This window comes from Apium graveolens, chromosome 8, assembly GCF_009905375.1.
Source record: "Apium graveolens cultivar Ventura chromosome 8, ASM990537v1, whole genome shotgun sequence".
Classification (NCBI taxonomy): Eukaryota; Viridiplantae; Streptophyta; class Magnoliopsida; order Apiales; family Apiaceae; genus Apium; species Apium graveolens.
Genome location: NC_133654.1, coordinates 260,988,757 through 260,997,964, shown reverse-complemented (window position 1 = coordinate 260,997,964; position 9,208 = coordinate 260,988,757). Strand labels below are relative to the sequence as shown.

The 9,208-nt window shown below is 35.2% G+C and overlaps 1 protein-coding gene across 1 annotated transcript; it reads right to left on the bottom strand.

Annotated features, from left to right (window-relative positions):
- Positions 1-454: 454 nt before the first annotated feature.
- LOC141680793 (uncharacterized) lies at positions 455-943 on the bottom strand. Its single transcript, XM_074486915.1, has one exon. It carries the CDS (start codon positions 941-943, stop codon positions 455-457), a length of 489 nt encoding a protein of 162 aa, XP_074343016.1.
- Positions 944-9,208: the final 8,265 nt, after the last annotated feature.

The window sequence follows — 9,208 nt, the reverse complement described above, 5'->3', positions numbered from 1 at the left end:
CCATCAATCTTGGTGTCACGTTGTTTTCATTCAGCATTAATTCGTGTTTTGCCAGTACTAGTGCTTGCTCATATTCATCTGTTTTTACCATAAAAACTTCTTGTTTTCCATCATTCTCTCGCTTTGGTTTTCTACACTCAGCAGCGTAATGTCCATATAAGTGGCAGTTGTAACATTTAATTCTGCTTTTGTCTCTTCCTCCACGACCTCCTCTCACCCCTGAGCTTCCTCCAGTATTTCCCCGATACGCGCGTCTTTGACATTCCTCTCTAGTTAGTAGCAATTTGCCCTCGTTTTTCTCTTTGGCCAACCATTCCTCCTCTGTAAGCAATAGTTGACCTCCTGGCATTTCTGTGTTCCCCTTTATCCTTTCTCCATGCGCCTTTAGTGAACCAATTGCCTCCTCCAACGTCATAGTTTCTAAATCTCCAAATTATTCCATAGTGGAAGCTATTTACAGGAACTTTTGTGGAACTGCACATAGCAGTTTCTTAACCACGTAGGCTTCTTTCACATCCTCTCCCAGTACACATATGTTTGTCACCAACCCATTGAGTTTCAAACAGAAATCATCCAGTGCCTCCGTATCTTTCATACTCAAGGTCTCAAATTCTGATTTTAAGGTTTGTACTTTAGCCGCCTTAACCCTGTCTGCACCCTGACTTATGATTCGCAGCGCTTCCCAGGCATCTTTTGCCTTCTTCTTCTCCAAAAGAGAGAGTAACATATCCTTTGGGACACTCTGATAGATCATTACAAGAGCCACCTTGTCTACCCGGTCTTCTACGGTTCTTGTCTTTGGATCGGCTTGTTCAATCGCCTCCCAGACTCCATGTGCCTGCATTAGCACTCTCATTTTCATTGCCCACACGGTGTAGTTCGTTCGGTTTAACATGGGGTAACTCAGACCCATTGATCCTCCCTTATTCTTTCCCATATCCATTGCTTGTGTCTTTGACATATGTGCTTCAGTCGTTCCAGAGAGAAACCCTCGCTCTTATACCAAATGTTGTATCTGTATATGAACTTAGGACTTGTAAAGACAATGCAAAATAGTGATATGTTTTTGGAACTACTCTTCTCAATAATCAAACTGAAAGGAATACAAGGTTTTAAAGAGAATAACCCCACATGTTGTGGCTACAAAACATGAGACAAATTAACCACACAATCTTCTCTAATGCTAATCTGATTTTATTTGAAGATACTCCTAAAATCACTCTAATGACAAAATCAATTATTTAAATACGACTGAAGTAAATAGGTAAAGCAAATATTCAAGATTAATCTTAACAAATAACCTATACATTACAAGAATTGTATCAGATTTAATGTATATGGATTGAAGATGAATATGAAAATATTGTAACTTTTACACAATTTTGGACCCTGTAAATTTCACAACAAAATAGTACAATGCATTGATGCTCTAAAAAAACTAGAACACTGGTTTTAGCTCTCCAGACCTGATAGGCTCTCTAGACCTAAGACGTCATCTACATACGTAACAGCGTTAATACGGGATTTTTTGGACTCCAAAATGATACCCCCTCCGTCCCAAAATTATCTTCCCGTTTTGACTTTTCGTACTGATCATGGTAAGCGATTGATTACTAATTTACGTCTAATCTATAAGATCAAACATAGTAATGAGTGATTTTGTTGGATTCGTATTTATGAGTATTTTAATACAATAAAGTTTTTATATTTAATACTAATACAAGATTAAAAATATTAACAATCAAAAGTATATATTTGTAAACGTGTTCAACACAAATAAAAAATGTTTTTAAGGACGGAAGGAGTACCAAGTCCAGTCCATGTGGAAAAATGCCGTGTAGGCCAGGGAGCTTTCGATTCCCTGATGCAGTAGTTTACATAAATGCTTCTTGCTACCTAGCGTACTCTGTCCCTTTGGCACATTTTCTTTTTAATTACACATTTTCTTTTTAATTGTTGAAATATTAAAAAATTTACTATATTACACGCTTAATCTATCTAATTATCCTTTGTTATGAATTTTCATAAGTTGAATTAATTTTTATATTAGTTTATTGAAGTCAAACATTAAAAAGGGTTCATATTAAATGAGGCATACTGTTCATACTCACCCTTTTTAACATCATTTCATTCCCTACACTATCTTAATTTAAGTAGGTCATCAAATTAGGGCAATTCCAAATTTTACTAAGCAAGGAATGAAATTTAAGAAAATTATTATAAGCAACATAGCAAAAGTAGTTGCATTTTTGTATGTCTCGATTGCACTTTTTCCGGGAAACAAAAATGAAAAACATAACAAAAAACACACCTCAACCCCGTTATTCTTTGCTGATTCTACTTTCTAGAAATTTTTCTGTCACACTCTTATCCAAGTTAACGAGCACATCCATAATATCTTAAATCTCTTTTTTTTTCTCCCAACTGAACACTTTTTTAATCAAAATCAACCTGATCCAAATGCTCTGCAATCCAATATATACGCACAGCTTATAAAGTCTATATTATCTATATTATGATATGATAGACGAAATATTAAAATTTTGGTAGTCGACCAGTCGATACTAACTTAAATTAGTTAGGGATGTATTCAATTGAGATTTTGAAGAATTGATAATAATTCATGGATTTTAAAAGATTTTCGTTGATTTTAATTGTTCGTGAATTTTGACGGAGTTGATAAAAAAAATCTCTTAGAGCCTTAATTATTTATAATTTATGATGATAAAAATAACAGTGTATCACACAGATTTTAGGCTAGTACTATATTATAATAGATGAAATATTAAAAGTTTGGTAGTCGATCGGTCAGTATTCACTGAAATTACTTAATTATCCTTAATAGGTAATTATGGATTGGTAGAAGCTCACGAGGGCTGCTAGCTGGGGTTGGGTTAGTGTCTGTAGCTGCCGTGCGGTCATTTTGTGAGTGACTGCTGATCCGAGTGTGAGTGCAGGAGGACCGGTGTCTGGATGGGTACATGCCTCGACTGTTCTTTTGCGCGCAAGCTCCCTCTCACGGGCCACGGCGTGCCGGTCAAGTTTTTGCATCTGGTCTTCGACTTTGGTTTCACCGACCGGTGGAGAGGGTGGAGTTTGTTGAAGTGCCGACGGTTCTCGATAGTCGTTGAGGGTGTTGTTGGATCGGGTTATTGTCATGATGCTGTGATTCAGCCTCGAATGTTGATTGGATGTTAATTGAGTCTTGACCCAGTTAAGTACTAATCAACACAGAGGTGGAGTTTTGGTTCAAGACCGGATGCTGGGCCGAAGAGCTTTGGTGCCCCTCCTTCTATCGCCGAATGATAAGCCTCTAGATCTTCATGTGCTTTTCTTTATCCTGGGTTGGGTGAAGTTCGAGGAAAGAGGTACCTGAAATAGAATGTCTGGCGGAGATGGGATCTCCGGGGACACCTCCGGTGTAAGAGTAAGTATTCCGGCCAAACTCTAGAGAGACAAAGCTAGAAAAGGTAAAGCTTACTATAGAGAAAAAATGTGAACCCCTTTACCTATTGTTTTCTTAGGTATTTATAGGGAATGAGAGCATGTGGGCATCACGTGTGTTTGGGGGAGTGTGTAGGAGCTGTCCCATCTGTTGACGTGGGCGGCGGTTGTCTGGTATGGGGGTTAGTGACTGCTAGCGGCAAGTCAAAATCCCCCACGTGGATATCAGTCGCCCATGTCAGGGTGTTTATAGGGTTTGTCAGGTGGTGCTCGGTATGGCCGAGCGTGAGTGTTTTAATAGGGAATTGACTTGTGCCTGTTCTTTGGTCTTTTAGGGGTTGGGGTCTGGCTGATTGGGCCGGGCTTATCTAGTCAGTTATATTTAACATGAAACAAATAAAGGTTTTGTTGGTAGTCTAGTCTGATCACCTATATTTTGATCATACTCTAAATTTATAATTATATAAAAAAGTTAAATATTCACGAAATATGTATAACAGACTCTGACCAAAATTAAATAATATATAATATTCACCCGGGCCAAAAAATATACTAATGAACCATCTTAAACAATCAAAAGATGATTCGTGAATATGTATAATGGCCCGGGATAAAATATAATAATATACAGGATTCATCCAGGCTTAAACAAATTTATACTATTAATACTTGTTAAAATAACAAATAAAAAAACTAAATATAGTTACATAAATTTGCCGCATCATAATAAAACAGAATAATAAATATTATTGACATAATTAAAAAAAATTCAATAATTGAACTGGGAAAAATAAAATTAAAATTGAAAGATAAGTCGTTGTCGATATAGTGAATTAGTGAGCTCGAGCTAAAAATAATATGCTACTCATCAGGAATAAAACAAAATAATATTCAAACTAGACTAAAATAAAATTTCAATATAAACGAAATATAATTACTTGAATGTGGTTGATATAACGGGCTTATATAATTACGGGTTTCTTTAGTGACTATAGTATCCATACCATTTTATTTTAAATAAAAATAGAATTAAATATGTTAATAGACCCCGACCGAAACAAAATAATACAATACTACTGAAACAATTAAAGTAATTTAACTATTGAACCGAGATAAAACAAAATTAAAATTGAAATGTAATTCGTTAGCCAATATAATGATATATATCGGGCTAAAAAAATAATATATACTACTCATCCATCCGGGCTAAAATAAAATATTGTGGGACTAAAATAAAATTCAAAACAAACTAAATATAATTATTTGGATTTGGTTGATATAAGGAGCTTATATATTTACGGGTCTATGTCTATAATATATATATTACTTTATTAAAATAAAACTACAGATAATTCGACACTTTGTTTAACAGTGTCAGAATAAAAAAAACTATATAGACTTTTCACCACACTTGAAAAGATTTATACAATTAGTCTAAGATAATACAAATTAAAAAAATAGGGTAATTATAATAAAATAATATATACTTTTATCAAGGCTAACAAATTACATCATATATCCGAGTTCAAACAAAATAAATTATATTTGAATATAATTAGTTGAATTTGAGTGGTATAATGTGACTTAGGCTAAAATAATATAATGTGTATGATTGATCCGAGTTAAAAAAGATTAAAAATAAACTTTGTGTAATTCACATTTTTAATCTAGACTAAAATTTATTTTCTAATTTAAAAATAATTATCATTTGTGTACATACCTATAAATTTCAATAAAATATGTATTTAAGTCAATAATATTATTTATTTATCAAATATTATATTAGTCATGTGTGTGCATATATAATTATTATCAAATTATAATATTAAATATTTTAAATGTTAAATTTCAAATCTTAAAATTTCATTTCAAAATAAATTTTTAAAAAGTTACATGATATTAAACTCAAACTCTTAAAACACTAGCTGTCTTAGTTCACTCACATAGATTGTATATGTCACCACTTTGCGTCGTCCATTTTTAAGTGTGTGTTTTTAAGTACACCATTTCAACAACATGCTAATATTTCTCAAGGTAAACCTAATAAAAATCACTTCAATCTCATTAAACTCGGTTTTAGTTTGATTGCTAAAATCCTAGTTATTATGTATGATTAGATATAATAGTAATAGTTATTTATATAAAGTAGTCCAAGATTTGAATTTCATCTTCAACCTGAGTAATTCTAAATTAAAATATTTTATTTTGAATACAAGATCTATTAATTGGTCCGAGTATATATTTTTCAACATCTATTTACTGGCTTAGTTTTTACACTTATTTATATTAAAACCTAATTGCAATTATTATAAATAACTATTATAATATACTAATGGAAGATATATTCTGTTATACTTATTTAGACATTACTCTTTTTTAACAAATATAATTAATAAAATATTAAATTAAAATAATAAAACAACAATTATTTAAAACAACCGTGCACTGGTCTTAGGCTAGTATTATTTAATAAAACTGAATATTATATATTAAAATAGATTGAATCTACTTTTTAAATATTTAATTTTTTAAATTCATTTAATTATAAATTATTGATAAATTTTGATCAAATTTTGGAAAATTTGACTGCACACAATCCAATGTGACGGTAAAAAAAGGAATCGAGAATTTAATGTCTAAGTCTATCATGCGCATATATACATAAATGATCACTACTGAAAAAACGTCAATATATATCGATTGGGTTGATTTTAAAAACTGTGAAAACCGATGTATAGATAGGTAATGTCAAAATCACTTGAAAATCTCCTAGATAATTTTGCAGTGAAAAATGGGGTGTTAAGTTTGGTTTGTGAACATAATGCTGTTCTAAGTACTGCGAGACATGTAGTAGTTAATGAAGATGTTAATATGGAACATAACGTTGATGCGGATGTGGCCAATATTGGGGCGTTTGGGGCAGCTGGGCCACTGTGTCGGCTGCTGCGGATATTGTTGCTGTTAATAACCTAACTGCGATGAGGGCTGAACAACGTTCTAAGGACCCCCTTTCAAACAACAATGTGGGGGTCAAAAAATTGTCACTTGGAGTGATCGTGTTAAACAGTCCATACCAAATATTAATCCATCCTCTGAACACAAGGCTGCCTTTACAACTAATCCTGATGGGTCTTTGAATTTGATACCTCAACGAGAATTTTTAGTTCTGGCTCGTCAACAATGGGACACAAGCTGCATAGGGCACTTCATTGGGGGAAATTTTGACTTCAAATTTGTTAGAGAACGAGCTATGGGTTTGTGGAAAAATCGTGGCTTGCTTAATGTTTTTTATAATACGAAGGGCTATTTCACTTTTAAATTTGATACTATTGAGCATATGAAAGCAGTGTTGAATCTTAATTCTATCCAAATGGGAGGTTATTCTCTTTTTCTCAAGCCATGGATGGAAAGTTCGGAATTTAAAAGAAATGTTTTTGACAAAGTTCCTTGTTGGATCAAGTTGTGAAACATCCCACCTTCGTATTGTTGCTCAAGCTCTGGAGTTTTTATGATTGCTAAGCTTATTGGTAGAGTGATGAAATTTGATGAGGCCACTAGTCGATTTCTCCCTATAAATTTGCTAGGGTGTTGGTGGAACTCGAGTACAACTCTCCAAGGCCTCCTTATATTATGGTTCCTTTACTCAATAGCAAAGGAGTGGAAGATAAGTTTAGGGTGGAGGTTGAATACTCTCAGTTACCCTATTCGTGCAACATTTGCAAGGCATTTGTACAATCTCTCTCTAGATGCTCAGATAACCCTGAAAGAGAACCACCACGGGCTAAGAACCCAAACAATAGTGTCAACAAAAATCAAGGGAGAACCAAGAGTGCAGAAACCAGGTCCAGTACTAGAACCCCTGTTGAGAACACAGAAGTCATTGAGAATGATTTGATAGACAAGAAAGGAATGGAAGACTTTGTGGCAAATAATGATATGACTAAAATAGTGACTGGAACCTTTTTGGGCTGTGACGTCACAATGGATGATGACTTAGTTTTAGCAAACTGTGGAGTTGCAAACCTAAATAATGAAGATAATCTGGATGAATTTGATGTGGATCAAAATGCTGTTGTGGGTGAATCTGCCCAAAAGGATCCAGTGGGAACACAAGTTTTTCCTGTTGAGTCCCAGGACTCACCTAGGGCTTCAGATTGTTACCAATCGCCAGGCCGCCTTCGAACTACGAAGCGCGTAGTCAAGTCCCCAGCTCTACGCACAGACAAGGCGCCCAACGCGCGCGCTACTTAATCTCATGCCAAGTCCCAATATCCATCTCAGGACTATCAAGTTGCTACCCAAGATTTTGAGGAACCTATTGAAACCCACAATCCCTTTGGGACCCTTAATGAGTTGGAGGAGGGTGGAATGCCCCCTAATAGTCGTAAACGTAAAGGAAAGGCCTCACCTCCTTCCCTATCTATTATTCTGAGACTCAAGCCTCCCACTGACTCTTCTACTGATCATGCGGACATTAAGGCTAATGGTAAGCAAGTAAAAGCTCAAGGCAAGAAAAGTGTGAGACTCGCTAGTCTTAAAACAGCAACTCATCCTTCTCAATGAATATAGGCACTTGGAATGTTAGAGGTTTAAATAAGAAATCTCATCAACGTGAAGTCAAGGACTTTATTAATGCAAATCAAATTTCTCTTTTGTGTTGTCTTAAAATAAAAGTTAAAATTACTAATAGTGCTGCAGTTTCAAAGCGTATTAATAAAAACTGGAGATGGTTATTTAATTATGAATATCATGATAACGGCCGAGTGTGGTTTGGTTGGGACCCGAGCGTATGGTTTGTCACATTCCATTCCAAATCGGCTCAACATCTTACCTGTCACGTTACTCATATTGAGAAGCAGCTTCATTTCACTCTTACGGCTGTCTATGCTTTCAATAAGGCCCATGAAAGAGTCCCTCTATGGAATAACTTACGACTGCAATCTCAGGATATCACTTCTCCTTGGGTGGTTAGTGGTGACTTCAATTGCGTCGCTGTAATGGAGGAAATGGCTGGTGGTAGAGAGCAATGGACCCCGGATATGCAACAGTTTAAAGATAGTATTTTACAAGCTGGCCTTGGCAATCTTCGTACTATAGGGCCTCTCCACACGTGGTCGAACAAACGCCCTAATAATTTGGTCCATAGGCGCCTTGACAGAATGCTTCGTAATGCAGCTTGGCTCCACGATTTTTCTGAAAGCTTGGTCCATGTTAAGATAAAGGGGATCATAGACCATGCTCCTTTATTGCTCCACATACCTATGTAGCTTGAAAAGATACGTAAGCCCTTCCAATTTTTTAATTTTATGAGAGATATAACAGGGTTCCAGGAGGCAGTGACGCGAGGATGGGCCTATATTTGCTTTGGGGACCCGATGAGCATTTTATGCCATAAATTAAAGGAGGTCAAGGTTAAATTAAAGTCTCTCAATAAACAGCATGGTAATGTTCTCACCAATGTTTCTATCGCTCGTACTAATCTGCAAGAAATTCAGGAAGCCATTGACATGGACCCCTTGAATTCTGACTTGTGCAAGTCTGAGTCGGTGGCTGCAAAAAATCTCGATAAATGCATTGAAGAAGAAGAAAACCTCTTGCAACAATAAGCTAGAGTTGACTGGCTTCACTTGGGAGACAATAACTCGAAGTTCTTTTTTAACCAAACCAAGGGTCGATGGAATAGGAACAAAATTTTAGCCATAAAAAATAACAGTGGTGAAATTGTGTTTGGTCACCAAGCTGTTGCTAATGTGGCTGTAGAATT